Genomic DNA, 27,195 nt, shown 5'->3' on the forward strand with positions numbered 1-27,195 from the left:
ACAATACAAATATGCTTCATCGTATAAAACAAAATAAAAATTATAAAGTATTATTAAAAACTGATTCAGTGAAGTAACATTTTATCATTTCGTTGCCGTTTTTATGGTTATAAAATTGAATAAATAAATAAATTAAATAAATAATTGTATTGTAACATATATTTATTTTTCTTCATAGGTATTACTTAGTTATATACATAATAGGTCTTGTTTTGTAATTTCGGTTTTATTCAAGAATTACAAACTCTATTGACATGCAACTTTCATAATCATTTAATTATATATTGATAGTTTTAAGACAGACAGGCTATGTAGTAGGTTTATGTTTTGCATATTTTTTAAATATATATAAATGTATATATATATTTACAATAAACCAGACTAGCTTAAAGAATTACCTAAACGTGACGAAGTACATAAACCTGTTATTTTCAACCAGTACGTCAGTATGCAGTCAGCCAGTCAAGCTATAACCTTGGTGCAAAACAGTTACGCGATCTCTCTCACTACAATTTCGTTCATTTTAATAAAACAACAATTACGTTTCCAATTTTAGTTACTATATAGTATTTACATACAATAAATATTTAGTTTAATTAAAGTGTAATAATTAAAATGTCTATTCCTCAATATTTCGAGTTAGAAGGTGGCAACCGTATGCCACGAATCGGATTCGGTACCTGGCAGGTAAAAATATTGTTATTGTAGCACTCTTTAAAAAAAGTATCTACTTATATATTAATAAACAAAACCACAATATTATGTGTGTGTGTATTACTAAAAGTTAAGTGATATATATTATAAAAAACATTTATTTTTATATATTTATTTATACATTTTCAATAAAAGCCCATTTTAACGATGTATTGTCAGTGATTAATCGATGCTTCTTATTCATATATTTTTCTGTGTTTGAACGATACTACTCTCGTAAATCATTTTCGGAAACACTTAATACAATTTATTATAATTATGATATACACCAACGAATATACACCATGTTTAAATTATACATTTATTTAATCTCTATATTATAGATATGTATATGCTTTAAGTTTGTAAAATAGTAAAACTTTTACTTTTTCCGATACTTTCCAACATATAAAAACATATTTTGCCTTTACACTTAATGAAATATATTGTGGTACATTTCAAAGCATCGCAGATTCAGATCATCAGGCAAACAGGCGAATGATCGAAAATATTACCTTGTATGATAGTAATTTTGAAAAATCAGTCCTGGCCGATCAACTTTTGGTCGCAACATACTGCTTTCTGTTTTGTAACTGTTTTTTAATATTTCTCACAGCTTTGATTACCTTATTGTTTTCGATAAATATTGTTCAAATCATTTAAAAATACTATGAATATGTAGAGAATCGTGGCATTTATATTCATATTGTGTGCAGACACGCTATGTACATACAGCATAAACCGGGCATAATAATTTCAAATAAGTAGATATGCAATTACGTAAAGTGACCTCATTACGAAAAATATATTTGAAAGAATTCCCAAGCACCTGTATTCAATTCCTTGTAGGTACAAGGAATTGATATAAGTAGGTATATCATAATCTGAGTAAGTTATAATCAGATACTGTAGAATCTTTACATAATGTTTGTATATATTTTTTTAACAATTCGAAATCTCTTTTTGTGAAGTAATATATCAGATAAGATTGTTTACTCCTTATTTAATTAGTACTATCACAATCGTATCCCTTTCTGACTTTAACTCGTTGTGAGGTTCTTTTATGTGCCATATTTTTGAAAATGTTATAATTAGTCATAGTCACTTATCAACGCAATGTTTTTCCTTTGACCTCCAGCCAGTACTAAACTAAATATTGTTATCATATCTGTTACTGTACGAATATTTGCATATGCATATTTCATGAAAATCAAAAATACCTTTTAATATCATTAAAAATGTAATCATTATAAAGTGTGTTTCTCGGTATATCCATTTTTTAGGGCAACAACGTAGCTACGGTACAAACCTTTTAATTTTTTGCATAAACATAGGTTAGCTAACAACGAGTAGACTTTAAACTTTATATTGTTTAAAATATTAAAAAGTTCATAGTTTCAATCAAATAACGGAGGGCATATAGCGTGAACGAGCGCGTGAGAAAATTACATCACAACAAAAACTAGTTAGGAACGGCAATGTATAATGAAGTAAATTAAAATAATGACTATGCCATGCATAGCTGTTGGCTTTTATTGTATTGTCCTCGACTTCCTCTCTTTAAAGCGAGGGAAAAAATTCAGAAAAGCAACAAGACCTTAAGATTTAATTTGCTAAAACAAACACGGAAATGTTTTATAAATTTCGAACACCACTTATCAAGTATAACTTGACACTGTTCACTCACTTATTTGAATTAAATTTAGATTTTTTAGCTTTTGATTTCATATGACGCTTGAAATAGTTCTTTATAGAGATCCATTTAGATTTCTGTAATTTTGTGGTAGAGTCAACGATAACAATGGGCTTCTCACAACATTCTGACACGTAACGGTAGTCAGAACAACATGAGCATTTCCCACTACAGAACGAATAAGTTTCGCTGTTGTCGTGATCTCCGCTCGACGGTGACAGACCTCTAGATGTTGTCGCAAGACAAGAACTTCCCTCCGACCATTTACTGTTTTTATCCTGAATGTTTTCTCGACAAATATTCGTTGTTGACATACTGTCCCTGTAACTGGTTCCAATAAAAATATAAATTCCCCATTTTAAAAACGATTGCGTTTATTTACTTTTGCTACATAATTTCGTCGCTGAAGTTCTGCTATTTAAGACGTTAAACGTCACACGTGCATTATAGATATAAAACATTTAAGAACAAAAAGTTTTAATAAAGTAATTGAAAAACTATAGATTTTTGTATTTTTATTTAAGGACCTTGTAATGTTTTACAGGCTCCACCAGATATATTAGAAACATCAGTAGATGCAGCTCTAGAAGCAGGATATCGACACTTCGACTCGGCTAGGGTGTACGAAAACGAGGCAGCACTAGGTCGAGCTCTCAACCGTTGGATCGGTGACGACCCTGCTAAAAGAAAGGAACTATTTGTAGTCACGAAACTTCCCCCTGGAGGTGGTTACTGTTCTTCTCTACTAATATATTGCTTAAACGCGCTAGTCACAGTCCTACTTCATTATAGACTCATAACATCATGGTACAGCCGCGGGCTGTACCATGATTTTATGAGTATGTGTGGGTGGTGCAGTAACATTTAACTCAGTTAAAACCGCGCGGTGAAGATGTTTATAAAATAAGTAAAAAAATTATTCAAATGATAATTATAATTACACAATATCATGTTGGTATATCATTTTATTGATATTGCCTTTAATTGCCTTAATTATTTATAAAATAATATATCAAATCGTTAAAGAGTAGTAAAATTGTCTCATTGTCTTTGATTAGTTTAGAAATCCAGAAAGCTATGTACGAGTGGGGCTATGGATGACTCTGTAATAATTAATACATATTAGTATAGCGAATTAGTAGTTAAAGAAGGCTAATAACTAAGTAGTAATAATATATTATTAATCTGTTAAATAAGCTTAATACTTAAGAAGGTATTACCTTTTCAAATTACTTTAAAAGCTTTAGCTTTTTTCTGTCTTTTTTTTATATTTACTGGTCGATTTATTTTTAGGTAATCGGCCCGATTTGGTAGAGGAATATTTTGATGCCTCATATCGTGACTTGGGCTTAGAATACATTGACCTCTACCTGCTACATGCCCCATTCGCCTTTGAACATGTACCGGGAGATCTTCATCCAAAGAACTCAGATGGCAGCATGAAATTTGACTACAAAAACGATCTCATTGCCGTTTGGAAAGTAAGTACTATTTATTGTTTTTCAATAGTTGTAATAAAAAAGTATATATGTGATAATTGTAATAATTTATTATTTTTTTTTTGTTTTCCTTTTAATTTGATAACTTTCTATAGTTTCGTTTAAAGCAATATATTTTTAAAATATAATTTAATAAAACAGTGTCTTATTTGTTAGCGTTCATATATGTTATAATTCATGGGTGCTTTTAAAAAAAATCGATAATAATCAATATGAAATAATGAATCAACAATGTCAACAGACTTATGTCATTGATAACGTAAATAAATTATACAAAATTACAGTCTTAACACAACTCTAATAAAAATACAGCTGCACTTCATCATTTTATATTCAACGAAAAAAAATTAATAAAAATGGGCGTATCATTTATGAATAGCATAGATTCGTCAATGCGTAAAGAAAATCATACTAAAAATATACCAAATATCATAACGAGTGACTATAAAGATGATATTGTCTACAAGCAATGCAGCTATCCCGTATATTATAAAAAATCACACATAAATGAGGAACAAAGAATGTTAAATATTTTAAATAATAATGTGACAACAAAATCACACGACAAGTTCTCTTGGACAAAGATATACAGATCGCCGATACCGACGAGATCCCGGCAAAATATAGAAGAACTAAATAAAACTACGTCTAGTGTAATAATGCCAGTCAATTCAGGGAAAAAAATTGATGAAAACAGTATTAACGTAGCTGAGGCCATAACTCAAACGACGTTAATAGTATTACCGAATACAAAGACAAGAAAATGTTCTAGAATAATACCAAACCTTCTGTGTCCCTGTTGCTGTGGGGGTGATGACCAAATAGAAACATATGAACGGTCTTATAAATTCCAACGAGATACTGATTCTTTTGAAAGCATTAGACTGAGAACATCCACACAAATGTCAGCTTCTCGTACCAGTATTTTGTCCTTGCAAAAACAATTGCTACGCCAAAAAGCTGCAGATGTGTGCTCCAAAATATTAACAACGATCATTCGCAATACATATAAAAATTTGATTTCTATGCTTAATATTAAGAAATGTTTTTCTATAAAACATATATCTTGAACTTTTTAATCACTAATTTTAATCATGATAAGTACCTAAAGAATTAGAAATTATTTAGAAATGACAATTTTATTGCAACTTATTAAACTCATATTATTTACTCATTTATAAAGGGAAAAATACTGGTTGGTTTAATTTTTATCACTTATAACTACTTAGAGTATTCACGTTTATACACCACAGCTACGTAGAAAAAATATATAGAATAGAACTTTACCCTTCAATAAAGAACTGTTACAAATAAAAACGAAATAGGCAATTTCATTAAAAAAACTTTATACCTAATAATGGTAAGTACAATTTATTTAACAAAACACTTTTGAGTGGGTATCTTGCGACTCCGGTACAATGAGTTTCGCTTTTGCCTTTTCAAGACTTTCTTCCCGAATAATCTCCTTCTCACGCCAACCTCGAATGCAAAAAGTGTCTTGTTATGAAGCTTACGATAAAATATGTGTGTTGCAGTCAGTACTAGCAAAGATTGGGAGTCATTGCCTGTTATGCCAGATAAATAGATAATTGAAACGTTACTGATAAATAATTGGACACGTATAATATATTTGATTAACTATTTGTATTTCCAAATATATTTAGAAACAACTAAATAATAATAATTACTGATCTTAAGAAAATTATAAGTATGCGATATGAATATTTAAATAATTTAATAAATAACATCAATGAATCAAATATATGATTTGAAAGAAATATTTTAAATAGACGAAATATCCGTGATAAAAATATCTAAGAAATGATATGAAAAACTGAAATGAAAAAAATCGTCTATTTCTTTACATTTATCAAGTATATGTTTAATGTTTATACGTGATCATCAGTAAAGCGTTGCAAGTCCGATTATATAAAAAGATTCAAATTTTCAAATAATCTCAGTGACCGATATCTCGTTACGATAAGCTTATAAAAATTTACGTAATTATCAATGATAATATAATTTAAGTCGACTGATTTCATGAAGCAATAATGAATTGGACAATACAAAACAATTTAAAAAAAATTTAAGAATATTGTTAAAAAAGATATAACATGTGTAAAAATATTACCCATCCTAAATAAAATAATTAGGTACTTATTAAATATAATAAACATTTTAATTTTATGTAAATAATTAGTTTATCCATGGTATTTAATTTTGAATAAAGGTATGTTTATTATTATTTATTAATTTGAATGAATATTTTCAGGCCATACTAAAGCTTAAAGAATCAGGTCGTGTACGTCACGTTGGCGTATCTAATGTAAATGAGGAGCAAATTAAACGATTATGCGCAGTAGAAAAACCAGCGTGTCTACAAGTAGAAGTACACGTGTTATGCCAACAGAAACAACTGATCGCCACTGCTAATCAACTAGGAATACCAGTGGTCGCATATTCACCTTTAGGTTCTAAGGCTTTGGCAGATGCTTTAGCCGAAAAAACTGGGTAAGTTATATATTTAACACCTCTAAAATATGTTTAATACGTCACTAAAAGACTTTAATGTCACTAAAATATGGTTTAACTAAATCTATTCATCTCTTTTAGGCGTAGCTACCCCAGCCTACTTGAATTACCAGAAGTTAAGAAAATCGCACATTCACATTCACGTACAACCGCACAAGTGCTACTTCGATTCTTATTGCAACAAGGAGTTGCTACAATTCCAAAGAGTACGAATCCAATTAGAATTAAACAGGTACGTTTAAAAGAGAGGGAACAACGTAAACTATTATTATCTTATTTTAATCTGTGTGAGTGGTACGTACGAATAGTATTAGGTAAATATAACAAATAAAATATAATCATTTATCTATCTGACAGCGTAATGTGCAATAATAACCTTGTAAACTAAATTAAAGTATATTTTTTATATTTTGTATCAATATCAAAATAAAATGAAGATTGTTTATAATTAAAGGCTGTATAACTAAAGGAACTTTGTTTACAATGTTCATAAAATAGAATAGACGACAAATGTTTTCGAAATCGATTTTTTAATACAGTAAAAAAATTGCTGTTAATACTGATACATATGTACATATAAAAGCTGCAAGTCTACACTTGTCGTTGCTAAATACTTGTTATCTTCGCAAATATTCCTTCAGTCATAATTTCTATAATTAACTATTTATTTTTCAGAACATTTCCGTTTGGGATTTTGAATTAAGTGAAAAAGAAATGGACGAGCTACGTGCTTTAGACCGCGGTGAAGAGGGCCGTATATGTGACTTTGCATTTTTCATTGGGGTAGAAAAACATCCAGAATTCCCATTCAAAAAATAATTATTTTTAAGATCTAATAATGTTCAAACACATTGGATTAATAAAATTTTATTTGACTTTTTTTTTTATTTATAACAATGTAAATAATATTAAAATTAATGTATACCATATATTATTTTATTTTCAATAGGACAACCCACAGTTCATACAATATCACATCAAAATAAAAAAAATACATTTTAAAATTATCTTGGCAGATGTTCTACTATTTACAGGTAGTCTTACATTGCACAATATATATTAAAAATATAAATTAAACATAATCAATGATTAGAAATAAGAATTATAATTTTTAACAATGATATAATAAATAATAATTTAAAAAAAACAATAAGATATTACAAATACCATAAAATTAGAAATGAGCACAAATAAAATTATTTATTTTTCGATTGAACTGTGGGCGGCTATCGTGACATAATATGTATGTCTAAATTTTTTACTTGATTACTGGTGATGTATAACAATGTTAACCTCGATATGATGGTTCTTTTTTCCTAATTGCGTTCTATATAATCTGGTATAAAAGAAATGACTCGTATTTAGGGGATTTATGTGAGGGACGTTTAAGGAGAAACTTGATAAAAGTTCCTGAAAGTCAATATTATTATTAAATAAAAATTTCATTGACATTATTTTTCATCTATTCTCCAGACTTTGTATATTAAACAGATTGCATCTTTCATTATAAGAATTCAAGCTTATCCTAATATGACAGTTGACGAGGAATTTTTTTTTGTATATTCTCGATTCTATTAATACGCAATTTTTGACACGGTGACTAAATTAAGCAACAATATTCTAATCTGCTACGCACGAAATAATTAAAGGGACTGAAAACAGTTGCACTCCTTTTCAAGTCTTAGAACGAAGCCTAGTAATTTATTTGCTAAATCAAGAACTTTATCTATATGCAGGTTGAAATTCAACTAATTGTTACTATCTAATATAATGCTTATGATCACGAATCCTATCAACTGCATTTTATTCTATATTTTTTATATAATATTTAGTTGGTATAATTTTCTTTTGACGAGTAGATTTATATATTATTATTATATTTATTCTTGTTAGCTTAACCCAACTTTTTAGCATGCATGTTTTTAGTATTTATATGCTACGAGCTGCTGCATAGACCTCGTCCAGGTGAAATAAGGATTTTATTTACTTACCAATATCAACCATCCATAGCCCACTCAAATACACACCATTTTTTTAACGAAATCAGTCCAAACGTGTAGGGTGGCTTAACACAATAACAAAATTTAATTTTTGTGTTCATAAAGCAAACACTTTTTTATTTGTAATAAATAAATAACGATCCCTTTTATCTTGGATTTATTGCTTTTTGAAACAGTAGGTAGTAAAAATAAATAAAATTTTGTAAATAAAATAAAATGTTCAGACTGTGAATCACACTCTGAATAGTTTCAATATTTAGTTTTTTTTTAATATTAATTTAATTTTTCGTTAATAACTCAAAAGTATTAATATTTTAAAAAAAGTTCCTTAAAGAGGGTTTCATTTCCAATCCTCCTCAATTACCCCCATTATTTACAATTTTAATTCAACGCCGAAAATAGGTCTCTGCCCAACTACATGAGCGGGCTACCGATAAAGATTGTACTACATAAAATATTTTTTATAAAGTAACAAACATTTATATGAATAAAAATGTTGAATGCATTATGGTACCATGCATAACTTATTACTATTGTACTATCTATTTTTCTAATCTTCGTTTTCCTAAAGATCAAGATAAAAATTTAAATGACGTATAAATGTCGTTCAATGTTCGCCTTACCTATATTTTGTTTTAAAAGTACGTATTATCTGTAATATTTTTCTGACCAATATCAGTTCCTAAATTACTAATTGAATGATTCAATTTAAATATACATATATATTATTATAAAAGCGAAAGTAACTCTGTCTATCTGTCTGTTGCTCATTCACAAACATACTACTAAATCGAATTTGATTAAATTTGGTATGAAGCAAGTTTGAACTCTAAGGAAGGACATAAAATACTTTTTTATCTCTAAAACCCGACAACTAACCTTAATCACTATTGTTCATCTATTGGGTAATTCATAATTTATTAATGAGTTTATATATATTTGGTAGAAATACTTTTTTGGCTTTTTGTTATTAGTTCGGTTATGCATTGCATTTTTTTGTTTTAAATTCTGATTTAATGAAAACAATGACACGGGAAAACTACAATAATTTACAATTCAATAAGGTCGACCTTTTAACATTACCGTTCGCATGTTAATTATGGATCATTGATTGCAAGACGTTGATACATTTACAAAAAAAAATATTTTGAATAACTGGCAGTATAATAATATTATTTTCGAAACGCAAATATTTCAATATTAGATATTGTTGATATATAGGTAGTATTATAATATTGTATAAAGTTTAAAAGTATGTTTGTTTGTTAATATATACATGCCATAATATATAAATATTAACACATATATATATATATACATAGCGTTATGCTCATATGAACCAGTAACGGTTAACAGACGAAACCGGAGGGCAGCTTCTTTTTAGATACGCTCTTGGCAGAGCAGAGCGAGTAGAGGCTGATGTTACCTACTACCTTCAGGATGCTACGCCAACAGTCCTTGTGACACGTATGTAATGATCAACCCAACACAGATATAATTTGGTCAGTCCTTCGCATAGGCGTTTTTGTCTTCAACTATGTCTCGAACGACAAAGAGTTTTATGGAGTCAGAGTTCTATGGCAACTAGTAACAGATAATATTATGTGATTTCATTTTACTGTTTCTATAATCAGTATGTATCAAAATTAATCCCCGTTATATTTATATATTTCCTTCCTTTTTAAGGAATTAAAAAAATGAAGTGTTTTTCCCACTTGCTCGTTTTTTTTTTTCAGAAACTGGGACCCATTTTTATTATTCCTTCAAATCTTAAGGTGCTATTGAGTAGAGACTTACAGTTACGATGATTACGTTTGAGTATATTTGCAACTAGTCCAGTTAACGATTATTTAAAACAGCTATAGAGTGCATGAAGGATGTCAGAATTTCCCGTCAGCGCTTTATATAATCATTGTCAATTAAAGGGACAAAATGTGAACTTGTTGAAAAAAAAGAATGCAAAGATGTTCTCTTGTACGTTTCGCAAATGTACACTATTATTATATATTACACTATTAGACTATTACTATTTTATTTATACAGCTCAGTAGGTTAAGACATTTAAAATTGTAATATTTTTTTCTTACAATCAAAATCTTCATAGCATGATTCCATGTCCAATTTAGTATATAGTCAAAATGAGTAATAAATAAATTCTTATTCTTTTAGGTGTGACGTTCGTACAGAATACACATTTATTTTAGAAAGAAAGATGTGACGAAACTTGCGAAGGACATGAATGCAGTCGAGAAAATTGCTCGTGCATAGATTTTAGCCGAAAATTAAGTTGCTTTTTCCCATCTTCTTTCCATTTTATTAACTGTAGACTTTCAAATAACAAATAATTTTATTGACATATTTTATCCTCTATAAAATTAGACTCAAAATAAGCATAACACCTTTACTTTCCCATAGTTGAAAAATAGGAAATCTTAAACAATTACTTTTACGTTAAATTTTAATTAAGTATGTTAAACGCACTCTTTTAGGGTTACGTTACTACTGAAGTTTTATTCAGTATCCTTCGGGTTTGTAGTAACGTCGCACGCGCAATAAAGTCCTCTTATAAAGCACCCTAGGCGATTTTTTTGCTAAAATAAAAACATAGTGTGACGTATATAATATATTTCAATAATTTATAACCTATCATTTTTTATAATTACATTTTTTTTAAATAATGGCGCTTGTAATGAGGCAAACAGTGAAACTTTTTTTTTATCTAAATGATGAAATTACTGGTATGTTGTGTATACGAACAAGTGAACCCAAGTGCTTACCGCCATTATATAGTATAACATTTAATATATAAATTAAAAAAAAAGCGGTATTAAAAATTAGCAAAACCAAATTTAAAACTTGTATATTTGAGACACCTTAATGATTAATTAAATATATTTGTAATAAATAAAAAAATACAAAATGAAGTAAAAACATCATGGCCAGTCCTGTATTGAGAGGAATTTATAAGTAGTTTGTAAATTTAAAAAAAGCGCATTCCATTCATTTTTAATATTAAATATAAATATGTATAATTAAAAAAGTATATATTTTATGGTAAGAAAAGTTACAGGATACGTCAAATTTTCAGATCCAAGAACAAAAGATTGGCCTTTAATAGGCTCTCCTTTTCCCGGTCTATTACTACTTGCTATTTACTTACTAACGGTATTAAAGTGGCTCCCTCAGTTTATGGAGAAAAGACCCGCCTATGATCTTCGTAAATTAATAGCCTACTACAATGCCGTTCAAGTATTCTGTTGTGGGTACGTCGTATACCAGGTGAGCTTTAGCTGTATTCAAATAAAAACGAATCTAATTATTTTATTTATAAGTCATTTTTATCAATGAATAAATAAAATAAAGCAATAATCCCAAACAAGAGTCGTCGTGTGTCGCGCTTTATTAGCCTCGGTATTAAGTTGTTTTTTTCAAATACTTAATATAAATGTACCTAAATTTCCAGAGTCTAAAGTTGGGGTGGCTTAATCACTATAAATTAATATGTCAGCGAGTGGATGACGGTCCGCTAGTTATGGAATACGCGTGGAAAGTCTGCTACGCCTACTTTGTTATCAAACTGGTGGATCTTTTCGATACGGTAAGTTATTCAAAATCATAACATTGTATGCTATGGATAGCCGTCCGATTGATAGACAATTTGAGTCTTGGAAACCGCGTTGTTTTAAATACTGCGATAGTGCGCAGCCGAACTTGAAAGTTCTACACGTTTAATTATTATTGATTCTGTGGCCCGGTGCTAAAGCGGCCAATATCGATAATCCTTATTTTTGATAATTAGTACATAAATTAACAGATGTCGATTTTTTGTATAACATGTGTCTTTTATTTAATATTACGTTTTTATTGGTTTTGGTAATGATAAACTTATGCCGTTTTTACCATTATAAATCTTTTCGTTAAGGGCAAAATGTGGTTTAGATTTTAGTCAAAATGTACTTTGTCCCTTTTAGCACCAGACCACAGACAATATAAACATTTAAGTCCTTGTTATAAAGTATTTGAATATAAATACAATTTAAGTCTTATGTCATTTCACAACGATATTTTATATATAAAATAAAATACCCGATGGGATACCTAATTGGAAAATTTATACAGAAACCCATCGATTTTTTTAAGAGGTTTGTGAAGTGCCGCTGTCGTTCGAATAGGTATTTTCCAGAATGCTATCCGTTTCATATAGTTTGTCCAAACCCGTAGCTTGCGATTGCGTTGAGTTGCAAGTGATGGGGCATGCCTACACTTAAATATTACGTTTAACCCCTCTAAACCTTTACGAAATGAGACAATTTTGGTCTCATTATATTCAGTACGTCTTAATCTAGGTTTGTACGTTTTTCTTTTTTATTCATTCTGTTTAGTTTAATTAAAAAAAATAAGAAGATTTTTTTAGTCAAAAATATAGATATTTAGATGCTAATAACTTATATCGGACGCAATATTTATTTATAACCGATATGGACCTAGTTTTTTATTATATCCACAATATTGAAAAAATATCAAAACATGTAAACATAGCCTACTATGTTTACAAGGGAAAACGATATCGCTTTTAGAAACAAAACTTCAGCGATATATTGAATTTAGATTACTAATTGTATTTATGATTTAATTTAATAAAAGAATTGGTTAAATAAAACCACCCATAAATTTAAAGATATATTGTTTAAGGTATTCTTTGTCCTGAGGAAAAAACAAAACCAGGTGTCATTTTTGCACGTGTACCATCATTTCGGAATGGTAGCTGTAGCGTGGGGTATGGTAAAATGGTTACCAGGTTTGTGTTATTACTGTTTGTTTATGTGGTATGTTATAAGTTGGGCAGGCAATAATAGTTACTAGTATGTTTATTATTCTGGGAAATCTGCAAACGGTTAATATCTCGTTTGCATGAAGAAATAGTATTTACTTATTGTCCTGTTTAACTACTTATACTATAGAACTAATCAAAGACAATAATTTTGGCTTTTTTCTGTTTACGCTATAAAATGACCGATGAAACCTCAAAGTTTACAAAGATTTGTTTTACATATATTATTTGAATATATTATTATTTTCATTTCATTCTCAATCATTAAATATAAGCATAGCCAATATCCTAGCCTATATAATATCAAAGTGGGTGAGGAATTCAATCGCCATAAAAAATACCTAACGAACCTAACTTGTTTTTTCGGATGTTCTATTTACGATGACCCAGTGGTTAGAACGTTTGCATCTTAACCGATGACTGCAAATTCAAACCCAGGCAAGTACCACTGAATTTTAATGCACTTGCGTTTGTAATTAATGTTGTGCTCGGCAGTGAAGAAAAGCATCGTGACAAACCGTACAAAAAATGCATTGAAAAACAGCGCAGCGTGGTGAAATTCTTCTTCTCAAAATGAGAAGAGGCCTAAGGCCTAGCAATAGAACATTTAAATGTTGTTACTTTATTTTAATTACCACAATAAATAGGCCAATATGTACAAAAAAAAGGTTTCTAAATAATATGAAATTATGTATTCTGACTTAATTGTATGGTAATTATTATTCGCAGGTGGCCACTACACATTTCTGTTACCGCTCAATTCATTTGTACACATAATTATGTACAGTTACTATTTACTGACAACATGGGACGAGTCATACAAGAAGTCTTTATGGTGGAAAAAGCATGTAACGCAAATTCAAATCGTAAGTCAACTTCAGATTCTCATTTAAATCACAAATTAATTTTATAATTATGTTTTATTGACTTATATTTAGGAAGAAATGTATTATTATATCTATTAAGTTTGTAATTCCTACATAACTATTTTTCACTCACTCACTCACGTAATTTTTATGATGTAGTTATTCAGCATAGACCCTAATCAACAACAATGAGATTTAAACATAGACAATTTTACTACTTCTTACTAATTTGATATATAAAATTATACTGATCTCGGCATAGTCGACAGATTACATACGATATTTTATTTATTGTTTCTAACACTTTTATGCTTACACAAATATGATATGCAAAGAAAATCCATAGAGAACTTATTATAAAAGTATGTTTATCCCTTAATAAGATTTCTTAATTCTTTCAGTACACCCAAGGACGTGTCATCATACAATGTCTATTTCATTTTGTTGAATTTAAAGAACTAGAACTAACTTTATATTAAGTTTTTTATCTTGAAAGTTAGTAGTTAGTTCGACTTTATAAAATGGCGCCAGTGTCTCTTCAAAATAAAAATAAAACTCAAGTCGTTGTAATGTGGTTGTAATGACGGCACTTCTTTTAACGTAAGATGCGAATTAGCTGCCCGGAACGGGCAATATGTAAAGGACGTATACATTAATGTTTCCTTCAAATGAACAAAAATTAAAAATAATGAAGACAGACCTAGGGTAGAATGACCGTTTGGTGACAAAGATATAAGCGAAAACGCTGTGCACAAATGCCGCCATAAAAACAGTACAAAATATATTTAATTGTTATTTAATTTTATAAGAAACACGTTAGATACCTACGTCTAAAGACAGAAAGATGTAATAACCAGTTTCGTAAATAAATTTATGTTTAGAATAAACATATAATGTAACGTACTGCTTGTTTAAATACAAATTTAATCTAATATATTTTTAAAAATTTCAGTTGCAGTTCACACTTATACTTTTGCACTTCATGGCAATAGTGTTTGCTGCAGATTGTGATTTTCCACGTGAACCGGCATACATCCTCATTCCACAGAACCTATTTATGGTGATTTTGTTCAGTGATTTCTACTACAGATCATATATCAAAACAAACAAATCTACCAAAAAGGGGTAAACTGTAAAAGTAATTTGTAATAAAAACTAGTTTGTAATAAATTTTTATATAATTCGTTTAGATTAAATATATTTGTTAATTACTTGTGTTATGTTATAATCAGGAAATGCTTGTAAATAATCTAATTGAAAAAATAATAAAATAAAAACAGAATGTTGCAGTGTTGAAGGTTTTATTACTTTATTTATCTTTGAAATTTTCAGTATAAATCTTTTACATACGTATAAAGTAGTACCTAATGACAAACACTTATTAGTATGATGAAATCGTTAATATATACATAAACTTTATAGAAACCAGCAACTAAGAAGATTTAAGATTTAGTATATAATTATTAAGGCACAATATTATATCACCGACAAAGTATTATAAATAAAATCCGAAGACAAGAAAAATATAAACTTTGAAATTTTACAATATAAATAAAAACAAACACAGTAACAAATTAATAATATATATATTAATAATAATATATAAAATATATTAAGCAAATATACAAGAAAATTATAAGGTTATACCATATAATATATTCTTAAAAATATAATTTAATCAATGTTCAATGCGTCACGTAAATTACATAGAACAAACATATTGCGCTCTTAATGCAAACACTAGCCTAACTTAACAAAGAGATTCTGCTTAACGAGATCAATGACGTTGCTTTGGCTGAACGCATCAATCACAGCCTTTGTTAAACATAGATTGCTCGTGGCGCCCTCTACTTCGTCCTCGTCGTGCGCTTTATCTTCAGCTATGTATTCTTTTAAATTGCCTTTTATTATTTCGATGATATCACTATTCGTTATAGTAGGAACAATTTGAATGTTGTTAGTGTGATTTTCTAATAAAAGTTTGAGATCAGCTTCTTCTACGTCGGAACTTTGAGGCTCGTCTCGCGTTCGCTGTCGTTTCACTCGACGCGCTTTACGCTTCTTATCCAAATATGTATTTACGACAGATTCCAATTGCAAAAATAATACTGCTAAGGGTGTATCTGATATATCATCCTGATAAAAAAGGTATTATTATTAATATAATCGGTCCATTAATTTAACATCCGTGCTCATTTGGAATTGAATCCCAAATGAGCACGTGATGTTAAGTCGTCACCTCTATTCCGTCACCTCTATTCTAATATGGGACCTAATATTTTATGACTATAATGATGAATGTTTACGTGATATTAGTAATCAAGGCGACTTCCACGTAGTCAAAACGTCTTAGATTAAAAATATGCTCCCGGTTATATAGAGAAACGACAGTCAATTATATAAAACAAAAAATAGCGTGCAGCATACAAAGCATAATACTGTTTCTATAGTTTCTCTCTCGCGGCTCTTTTCTTTCGTGGTATGACACGAAGTTAATTTTTGAAAGTCAATTTGTTCGAAGTGCGATTGTAATCAGTCTTCAAACCATAATACAAATGTATATACAATATGGGCAAATAAAACGAAAGTTATTTGTGTAGTGTCTGCCAATTCAATAGTAATTTTGGCAATGTTAATAGATCATTATAATCCCCAGGTACGAGAGCAGTATAAGTATTATTAGCACAGCCCTGAGACAAGATGTGCATGACTCAATGTATAATTAATATGAATAATATGACATGACAAGTTTTACGACGTGCTCGGCTACATGTCCTGTTTTATTGAGGAAATCGTTCAAGACACTTCATTAAAACATATGTTATGATCAGTAAAAGATAATTAATTTTTAAAGCAATGAGCAATATAAAGGGAATACATATACAGATTGATTATATTTAAATCCACATGTATGTGTTGTCTGTGTCTTTATCTAATGCTTTAAACTAATTTTATTAAGGTTTATTTCAAAAAGTAGTTGACGGGATAAACGGGATTGTATGATGTATATTAAAAATTAAAAAAAAAAAACAAAAATGAATATTACAATTTTAGCTAAAAGCAAAATCTACATGTCAAATGTTTATGTTGTTCATGTAGTTTTTACTCGAAATCACGAAACTAAATGTCTCATCTTTAAAGTTAAATAAAATATATTTCCTGAAAGTAACATTCTAACAGAAAGTTTAGATGTTAATTCATTGTTAAACATGTAACATGAAGATGCAAGCATCAAGTTAGTAATTACATGATTTTAAATTATCAAGATGTAATTGATGCTCTAAATAGATATGAAAGGCATTTTTAAGTTTACAAAAACGATTGTACTTTTAGGTTTATTATTATTATTGATTCTTCGTCTCTCTAATTATATATATAGCTATGAATTATAAAAATAATAATAAGTTCAAATTACCTCATTAGGATTGACCAATAGTTTGGCTGTATCTTGAGGAAGATCCTTACATATTTGAGCTACAAATATTTTAATTAGAGCTTCTGATACATGTGTTGAGCTGTCTTTTTCCTATAAAAAATAAATGAAATCTAATAAGAACTTTATTTATTTTATAATATTTTTAATCTGTACATAATACAAATGTTTTAAAGCAAGGAAATATAATTCTTATTGGTTTATGTTATTGTAATTATTTAAAACATATTTACATGTGGCAACCAAATATTGAAGGTAATATTTAAAGGATCAATGTTTTGCACATAGTGCCACCAGCCTCTGGGCACAAAAAGGGCATCCCCTGCTGACAGTTCAACCATGCGTCCCCCCGTTAAACCTGAAATTTTATTATTTAATTTTATAATTAATTTCATATAAAAAATAAAACTTTATTAAAATAAGCAAATTACATTAAAAACAAAAATTACCATTAAAAACATCCAAATTACTGGGACAGTAGAAATTTAATTCACTGTAAACACTAGATTCTTCATAAGGTACCCTTGTAGGTTTAAGACCACCTGTTTCGGGAGGAAATAAGATCCACCTCTTCCTGAAACATGAAACGAACTTGAGTGCCTAAAATACCTCTATGCTCTTTGAGAATGCCTTAATAAATAACATATTACTAGAACAGTTATAAAAATAAGATTGTGTTTTTTAAAAAAAAAAATACTTACTTTCCATGTACTTGTGCAACAATGTTATAGCCATAGGTGTCTTGGTGGGCTGGAGTGTGAGCTCCCTTGCTCCCAACCCAGAGGGTTGTCTCAGAAGCTCCTTTATCAGGATACCCAAACTGTTTCCATGATATTTCCTAAAAATACAAATAAAAATAAACTGTGTTATGTAGTACAATTACTACTTGTACTCCTTTTTGTTAAATGATAATTATGTTAAAATTGTTTTAATTTTACCTTACATAGTTCACTTTCTCCACTAAACCACTGGTGAAGGTGTTTGTAGTCAAAGTACATCCACTCGTTGCTGGTAATAGAATTTTCAACAAAGTTCTTAAATGTCATATTTCTTATCTTACAGCATCTCTCCCAACATGGTTCGTCACTGATGACATTTTTTCTCAAGCAACGAAATGGTATTTCCTTATTGCCAAATATTGATACCCATTTCTCCTGACGCCATCCACACATTGGCCAATCATTAACAAATTTCCGAAATACAATAGGTGTGCAAGTTTTTACAATCAAATTGCGGATTAAATCTTCGTCCAGAGAAACCATATTTGTATTCAATATTTTTTTTCCTATTTTAATATATTATCATTTAAAGACAATAAAAATAAATAAACCTACATCAACACTTACAACGATACAAGAGTCGCATCGCGGACGACATTCCAAACCGCATATGCAATAAAATATTTACTGCATTAGTTTCGCTCATCCAAACTGTAGGTACATAATGTACTAAGAATATTGTTGGTTGCGTTTAAAATACTTGTAATAGGTTCAAATACATAAGTGCTATATTAAGTTCACCAAATTTTTAGTCATTGTAAGATAACGATATGGTCAATATTTTGCAATACAATATTGTCGATCATACTTTAAATAAAAGTATAATTTGAAAAATACTGATTTATTTTCTCATATGTACCCAATGTTATTATCTTTCAATCTGTGACAACTGACAAGTGACAACTCGTGTCATCCGGTTTATCAATTGTTGACAACTTGACACTGACAGTTAAAATAAAAATCAAAGTTACTATAGTCCGATCACAGTTATTTGAAAATATGTATATTACAGAAAAACAGAAAAAAGGAAACAATTAACCTGTTTAGTGATAAAAAAATCTCCTTTTTTAACGATTTTATATTTTAATATTTATAACTAGTGAATTTGTAAAATTGTCGAAACGTACTGTAAGGTTATAATCTGCAAGTATATCGAAAATATAATGATATTTAAAATTGAATATAAAGTATAAATATATTTATATGATATAAATGGAATATATATTACATATTCATTCGATTCATTCGATAATGACTATATAATATCTTATATATAAATATTTTTATTATTTATGAATAATATATAAATACTATTATTATTAACATAAAACAGTATCCGAGTTTGGATACAATGTTTTTATCCAGTGTTGTAACCAGTGGTACCTGGTAGGTGAAAGTGGTAGCACTGGTAACTCCACCTACCTATTTTATACAAAAAAAATCTTAAATAATAGACTGGAAAATTTAAGAGCTACATCTTTTCATCTAACATAAGATTAACTTAAAAAAATATTTAAAATCAAATCAAATGTATTCAAGTAAACTTTACAATAAATCATTTTTGGATCGACAATATTTCGACTGTACCACCGTTTTAAAAATCGATTTTAGTAATCACCTTTATTCCAATTCCTCATCGCAAATCGATATCCCTATAGAAGAAATAGCATCATAGGTGATTGGACTTATTGGTGATTGGTAAAACAAGTCGTAGTGAATAGTGAATACTCTGGTCATTGGCTTCAATTTAAACATACAATTTTAAAAATAATTCAAAAAAAAGTTAATGTTTGCAAATCTAAAAAAATATATATTCTTCAACATTATATTTCATTAAATAAATATTTTTAACATTAATTAAGTTTTTGCAGTTTTGACCCTTTGACCATGGACTTAGACAGCTCAAAGAGAATGTAAACAATAGTCAATTAATTTTAAATAATGGCTTTAGATGTGAAATCGTCATTTTTTACTACTGAAACCGAAAAACTTGGATCTGGTAAACCAAACAGTATCTCCGAAGAATATCTTGAAATCGTAGATGAACTCAATGACTCACTTCGTGAATTTAATTTACCAGCTGCTGTTAAATGCGTTTACAATCCCACTATATACGCCAGACAAACTTTTGAAATGTATGTTCGAAAATATTGTAACACAAAAAAAAGTATTATGTTTTTTGGCATGAATCCTGGTCCTTGGGGAATGTCCCAAACTGGTGTTGGTATATTTTTTATATAGTTTTTATTTTCAGATGTTTTATGTTACCTAATTATTTATTAAGTCAAATACTTATATAGGTGCCTTTCGGTGAAATTTCATCAGTACGAGATTGGTTAGGAATAGAGGGTCCTGTGAGTAAGCCATGTAATGAAATTAGAGAACGTCCTGTTAATGGCTTTGCATGTACTCGGACTGAAGTAAGCTATTTTAAGTATTATATTATCAAGTTTTAATTCCTATCACCTTTTAATCATTTTATAACTAACAGGTAAGTGGGAAAAGGTTTTGGGGACTGCTTAAAAATATTTGTGGAACACCAGATACTTTTTTTGAAACAAGTTTTGTCTATAACTATATTAATCAACAATGGATGAAAAGCAACGGGTGCAACCTTACTCCAGGAGATTTTAAAGTATCAGCTATTTTGCAATATTATGAAAATATTTTGAAATTTGAATCTTTAGTCAATTGTATTAATATTTTAGGTTTCAGAAATGGAAGGTCTCTATAATATTTGTGATCCTATTTTAGTCAAAGTATTGAAACTGTATGAAGTGGAAATTGTTGTAGCAATAGGAAAATTCTGTGAAACCAGAGCACAAAAAGCTTTAAAAAAATATATGCCATGTAATAATATCAAGGTAAATTTAAATTTTGTAAGGTGAACTTAAGGTATAAATTTTGTTATGTTTTTTATCATATAAAAAAAAAATCATGTCTATATATTTTTTTTCAGATACTTTATTTATCACATCCAAGTCCTAGAACTGTGAACAATAATAATTGGGATCAAAAAGCACTGGAGCAACTAACAGCTCATGATCTTTTAAAATATTATAAAAAGTAGATTGATCAACAAAAAAAAAGCTAAAATATAACATTTCATTGATCTCTTATGTAAGAACAATACAAATAGTTGTAAGTTTTATATTATATTTTTTTAATTAAAATGTTAATGGTAAAATTTTAGTGTTATTCGACATTGTTAATTATCCTTTGGTTTATTCAGAGCATGATAAGGATAACTGTGCCAAATTTTTTAAAACTGTTATTCATAGTTTAGAATAGACAACATTTTCCCAGTCTGAACTGTTTAGAACATTTTCTTGTTTAAGTGGTCTTGAATTCTGAAAGTGGTCTTGACTTTTTTAACTAAATAATAATAAGATATACCTATTTTATTGATCATGACATATTTTTTTATGACACTTCAGTTGTTTTAAATCTGTGTAATACCCTGTACAAAATAGCTTGATCTTTTTGACATATGTATTTTTTTCTGATCAACATAACTTTGCAATGACAAACATATTATTTTCTTAATTTAATGATTTTAGAAATTGTAAAAATATTTTAAAAAATACATATAAGACCTAAATAAAAGTTCCTAAAGATTCAAGCGTTATCCGAAAATTTAAAGACTTTTTCTATTATATGTTATTTCTTCAAAGCAAAATTTAAATAGAAACACTGAAAATAATAGACGCTTGTACAATTTTATATCGGTGGGACAGTAGGGACGCGAATAACAGGCAGTAACTACAAATATCGATTACAAAAATCTTTATTAAAGATCATAGTTAAGTTATTATTACGAACGGTTACGAACTTTTGATTGGGGTCTCTTTAGCTGGCATAATACTTTTTAGAAAAATAAGTTAAATTTTTTTAAAATTCTAATTTGAATTACACATTCCATCGACTGTTATATATGTTATATTTTCTGTTTCACATCATACTATACACATGAACAGGGTATAGTACTGAGTTCATTTCCATGGTTTTAAATGTTTCTCTGCATTTATCCATAGTGAATAAACTTGTAGTGTATTCATCCAGGACAGATCCAGTCTTATTGTATGGTAATGGTATTGTACCAGGGGACCTGGTACCTTTCCTGGCTGACATTAGCTGCGAAGCGCACTCATAACGCCCGCACACTCGGCTTGTGAGCAAGCATAGACCTACCTGGCTGGCTCCTTAGAGCGAAGCCTGGAAGAGATCGCTGTTTTAGCTATAAGACCACCTGTTGCACTCATGCAACTTTTAATGTTAATCCTTAGGTATAATGTGTATTAAGTGTTGGTGCAATAAAGCATAAATAAATAAATAAATTAACAATACACTGACCTAATATTTTGAGTTGTGTCCAAATATTATCAATTTATCGTATATATTTTTAATAATATTATAATTTACTATTAATTAATTAGGTAATTTGATAATTTCTAAGATAAACTCAAACTTTGACCAAACGTCAAATGTATTTATATTGTAGGACTTATTTTAATGTAAATGTCCTTTTTATTATGCCAACTAGACACATTATTTCGAAATTTTTGTGATAGCAACACTGTATAGTGTAAGTGTTCAAGTGTCAATTGTCATTTGACAGAGCAATGGCGTGATTTCAAATTCAATGGTTAACAAGTTAGTTTAAATTTAAATACCTATAATTTTAGGCTAATGCCTTGAAAATAAATACAGTTCATTTAGTTATACCAAGTGTGACAATGAGTAATTCAGATATAAATAACTTTATGAAAAGAGCTCTTGAATTAGCTTCAGAAGCACTAGCTGCTCAGGAAGTTCCTGTAGGATGTGTTTTCACTTATGAAGGAACCATAGTTGCTGAATCTAGAAATAGTGTAAATATAACCCACAATCCGACAAGGCACGCAGAAATTAATTGTATAGATTTTCTGTTAGATTACTGTAGAAATAATAACATTAATTATGAACATTACTTCAAAGATATAGTCGTTTTTGTTACTGTTGAACCATGTATCATGTGTGCTGCAGCTTTAAATAATTTGAAGGTTAAGGAGGTTGTGTACGGCTGTGCCAATGATAGATTTGGTGGTAAGACAGTATTGAATGTAAGTGACTTTTACAAACACAATTACATATTAAGGGGACATTTATTGGCTAATGAAGCTATGGCATTATTGAAACAATTTTACAAAGGTACCAATCCAAATGCACCAGAATCTAAAGTAAAAAAAGCTAAACAATAATTTCTTATAATTGTCAATTTGTTTATAACATAATTATAATATTATAAATAAGGATAATATATAATAATTTTGTAAGTTTTTTTTTATTGTTGTGCATATAGTATGCTGTTATTTAAATATTCTCACTAAAAGAGAATTAGTCAAGTGCTAATTAATCATAAAAGTAAGTTAAAATATTATTACATATAAGCAATTAGGATTTATAAATAAGGCTTGCTATCAAAGCAAACATGAAACATTTTATGAAAAGAAAATAAGGTTATCACTTAAGTATTTATTTTAAATTTACAAATAGTTAAAGTGTCTCTTTTCTAACACAGTTTTAAATGTTTAAAGTCATCTTACTGACATCAGACAAACTGTATAACTTTATTAAATAATAATGCATCATATTTATAATTTTGCATGTATTTATATGATGTAACACTGTTTTTCTTTGATATAAATATATTATTAATCCAAATGTGTTTCCTAAATAAAACATGAATACTCTTTATTAGTTAACCAAATCATCCAGACTATAAATCATTTTGACCAAAACATGGTAATAAATGGTAAGTATTGCATTAAAGTAATATTTCACTAATCACAAGAAATGACCATTTTCACTGCTCTTTATTGTTATCTACACTATAAATATTGGTTAACTATTTCTATATATTATGTTCGATGTAAACTAGACTAAATATATTTTTGTAACATATACAAGCAATAATAATTATTATATGCATTTATCACACAAAAAAAATTAATATGCACCTGGTGGCAAGGTTTTGTGCAAGTTTATCTGGATGACTACCCATTCATCACATATGCTACCAATGCCGAACATTATTACTCTGTATTACTGTTCTAATTTATGGGTCAGTGAATCAATAGATACAAGGTACCAACGTTAACAGGAGAACAGCAAATTTATTTTTATATTTATATAAAAACATCTTTTAAATAGAGTTTGAGCGTGAATATAAAGAGTAAATATTAGGTATTGGTTTAATGATTTATCATTAAAAATTTATAATTAACAACTATGGGTAAGAATATTAATTGTGTTTAAAATTACATTAAACACCTAAACATAAAATAATTACTCGGTCAGACTAACTTGCTATCTTAAACTGGTACTTGACACAATTAACTTATCACTTGTTAAACGCAATAACAATTTTAGACCAAATTACAACTGTACTGTTACATTCTTAATATCATTACACTGTATAAACATAAAAGTGAGATCCAGATCTTGATTAGAAATATTTTTATAGCATTTCAGAAATAAAAAATATATTGTATGAGAAATATTTAAATAAAATTGTGCAATTTTGCATATGAACAGCTTTTTTAATTAATATTTATATTGTTTACTAAAAAATATGCAAATATTTATATTTTTGTGATATTTATTTTGCCATTAAATTTGTTATTTTGATTAAAACATTTTATCACATCTAATATGACATTAGTAAAATGTTGCTTGACTATACAAATTGTCATTCCATACACATAGTCTTAAATATTTTCCAAATCTTATCACCAATCAGGTAAACTACCACACAAATATCAACATGGGTATCACATAGGATCCATTAAACCTAAGATGAGATCTCACAGTTACATTATAACAGTCTTAAAATTATTACATGAATCTTTATAAAGACATACAGCAAGAGAACAATAATCATCTTGTATATTAGTAATACATAGCAGCTTCTCAAACCACAAGAGGAATCAAGACAAATAAACAACATATGACTTAAAATTGATGTGATATAATTGGTCGAGAGCTTGAATGATAATCGATATGCATTATGGATTGACAAAAGACCTGTATTTTAAATGTTGATGAAGTTGTTTTTAGAACTTAAACCATAAAATGAAAGTGAAATAGTGGTGATATTATAAAATAAAATATATTAATCAAGAACTGTTTGTAGTGCTACAGCTATTACTATATCAAATGGAATATATAAATCTATAGTTTGTTTATCTTTATTCCTTTTTTGAGCTAAGGCTATAAACGTAAGACTAACACATATATTACTTTGTCCATCTTTAAAAGTTTATATACTGTTCACTTTAGTTTTTATCACTTGGACTGTGAAATCCGTTGACAAGAGGCGGAGTTGGTTGTACACCATTCGTGATATGATGCTCTCCATTAACAATGTGGTTTTCATTAGCTGCAACATCACCATTTACCAAAACAGGTTCATGTTCAGGACTTGAACTGCAACTTGAACTGCTGCAACTATCAGAAGTAGAAGAGCTGTCACTCTCTGAATCTTCACTTGAGCCCTGATTTCTTTGTCTTAGATGGCTATTTTCTAAAAGTAATTTTTCATTAGCCAGCTGTAGCTCGCGAATCTGCTCATCTTGTTCCTTCAATCTCTGCATGACATCATAAACTGAGGGCTCGTCTATTGAACCAGACATGACAGATGTACCTGAAGTATCCCGGTCAGTCAGCATGCTATCTTTATCCGTAATTGAGACATCCTTATCTGCTACTGACACATCTTTGTCTCCCTCCGTGTCTTTCACTTTACTTCGCTCATTCCTCTTTATGAGATTATCATATTTAGCCTCAAGCAAAAGATATTCTTGAACAAGTTCATTTTTGGACATATTTGATAACCGTTCACTTTGTGCGTCTTCGTAAACACTAGAAAATTCCTTTGTTAAATATTCTTCCTCGTCTTCTGGAAGTGAAAAAAAGTAATTTTCCTCTGAATCTACACTAAAACTAGAGTCCCGGGTTCGAGCAGACGGGGTTCTGAATAAGTTGAAATTATTTTCTGGTTCTGGTTTATGAATTTCCATTAGAAATTGATTATTATTAAAAGGTGCCTGTGTTTTTGATAAAACGATTTTTCGAAATCGATTATTTCTCTTAGTATTATCGATCATTCTTCTTTCCTGCCAAGGCATTTTTAAAAATGGTTTTATAATTTTTCGTTTGGTTTTCCCGCGTCTTCTCTTTTTTTTTACACTTCCATCTAGTTTGAGATTTGGCACTTCTAATATAGATGGCGCTTCTACCAGCACAAGAGGACTCGTTGATTCGCCATCTTTTATTTCTGATATGTTTTTAACATCCATTTTTGCAAAACAGCAGATATACAAGTCACTATATTTTAATTTCACCAATTTGCTCGCACCTATGATTAACACGAATACGTCACTAACCCAAAAGTAACTTTAATAATGATCCTTTTCTATTCACTAAATTCTGAACTAGACACCACATCTCTAGCTTCGCCATATTCATTTTATATCGCGGCTATTGCTATTTGACTCCTTTTAACTTAACTTCAAGCAGTGTTACCCGTACCGTAGCTGTTTTGCAAACCATTAACATACATTTATTTTATTGTTATATTTGATTAAGAATTACATATTTTTTAATATATAGTGATAGAACTATTACTTTCAAATATGATATGATTGAATTCAAATTTAACTTAAAAATGTATATAACTTGAAGATCATTGATAGTCCGCTTGTATTGAATTGAGTATTGAACATAAATTTAATATTTGGGCGTTACATACACAAACATTATCATATTCTCCTTGTCAACATCGATGATATGTAATAAATAGTTTCAGTAAGTAGTGAACTCACTGAAT

General features: G+C 29.0%; 6 protein-coding genes across 6 annotated transcripts in view; 4 read left to right on the forward strand and 2 right to left on the reverse strand.

Annotated features, from left to right (window-relative positions):
* The window catches only part of LOC113396119 (tRNA-specific adenosine deaminase 2), a 31,775-nt gene extending 7,915 nt beyond the window's left edge, over positions 1-23,860 (forward strand). Inside the window, exon 2 of the mRNA XM_026633930.2 lies at positions 23,012-23,860. Coding sequence (XP_026489715.1) covers positions 23,063-23,566 — 504 coding nt within the window. The 5' untranslated portion in view covers positions 23,012-23,062 and the 3' untranslated portion in view covers positions 23,567-23,860. The remainder of the gene's footprint in view (positions 1-23,011) is intronic.
* Positions 462-7,250, forward strand: LOC113396144 (aldose reductase-related protein 2-like). The gene is made up of 6 exons (XM_026633967.2): positions 462-687; positions 2,931-3,111; positions 3,680-3,867; positions 6,158-6,396; positions 6,499-6,649; positions 7,093-7,250. Exons 1-6 carry the CDS (start codon positions 616-618, stop codon positions 7,234-7,236), a joined length of 975 nt encoding a protein of 324 aa, XP_026489752.2. The 5' UTR covers positions 462-615; the 3' UTR covers positions 7,237-7,250.
* LOC113396118 (very long chain fatty acid elongase 7-like) lies at positions 10,935-15,371 on the forward strand. Its single transcript, XM_026633928.2, has 6 exons — positions 10,935-11,155; positions 11,506-11,696; positions 11,881-12,015; positions 13,110-13,215; positions 13,978-14,114; positions 15,067-15,371. Exons 1-6 carry the CDS (start codon positions 11,095-11,097, stop codon positions 15,241-15,243), a joined length of 807 nt encoding a protein of 268 aa, XP_026489713.1. The 5' UTR covers positions 10,935-11,094; the 3' UTR covers positions 15,244-15,371.
* Positions 15,711-19,149, reverse strand: Hspbap1 (HSPB1 associated protein 1). Its single transcript, XM_026633923.2, has 6 exons — positions 18,486-19,149; positions 18,249-18,385; positions 17,997-18,121; positions 17,781-17,905; positions 17,530-17,640; positions 15,711-16,250 (listed from the first exon to the last, which is right to left on the reverse strand). Exons 1-6 carry the CDS (start codon positions 18,807-18,809, stop codon positions 15,855-15,857), a joined length of 1,218 nt encoding a protein of 405 aa, XP_026489708.1. The 5' UTR covers positions 18,810-19,149; the 3' UTR covers positions 15,711-15,854.
* On the forward strand, positions 20,190-21,513 carry LOC113396117 (single-strand selective monofunctional uracil DNA glycosylase). The gene is made up of 5 exons (XM_026633926.2): positions 20,190-20,546; positions 20,627-20,746; positions 20,818-20,961; positions 21,035-21,190; positions 21,286-21,513. The coding sequence occupies exons 1-5, from the start codon at positions 20,268-20,270 to the stop codon at positions 21,394-21,396; spliced, it is 810 nt and encodes a 269-aa protein (XP_026489711.1). The 5' UTR covers positions 20,190-20,267; the 3' UTR covers positions 21,397-21,513.
* Positions 23,861-24,562: 702 nt separating the features above from the next.
* Positions 24,563-26,884, reverse strand: LOC113396115 (uncharacterized). The gene has a single exon (XM_026633924.2). It carries the CDS (start codon positions 26,663-26,665, stop codon positions 25,643-25,645), a length of 1,023 nt encoding a protein of 340 aa, XP_026489709.1. The 5' UTR covers positions 26,666-26,884; the 3' UTR covers positions 24,563-25,642.
* Between the last annotated feature and the right edge of the window lie 311 nt (positions 26,885-27,195).

Source organism: Vanessa tameamea, chromosome 19 (assembly GCF_037043105.1).
Source record: "Vanessa tameamea isolate UH-Manoa-2023 chromosome 19, ilVanTame1 primary haplotype, whole genome shotgun sequence".
Taxonomy (NCBI): domain Eukaryota; kingdom Metazoa; phylum Arthropoda; class Insecta; order Lepidoptera; family Nymphalidae; genus Vanessa; species Vanessa tameamea.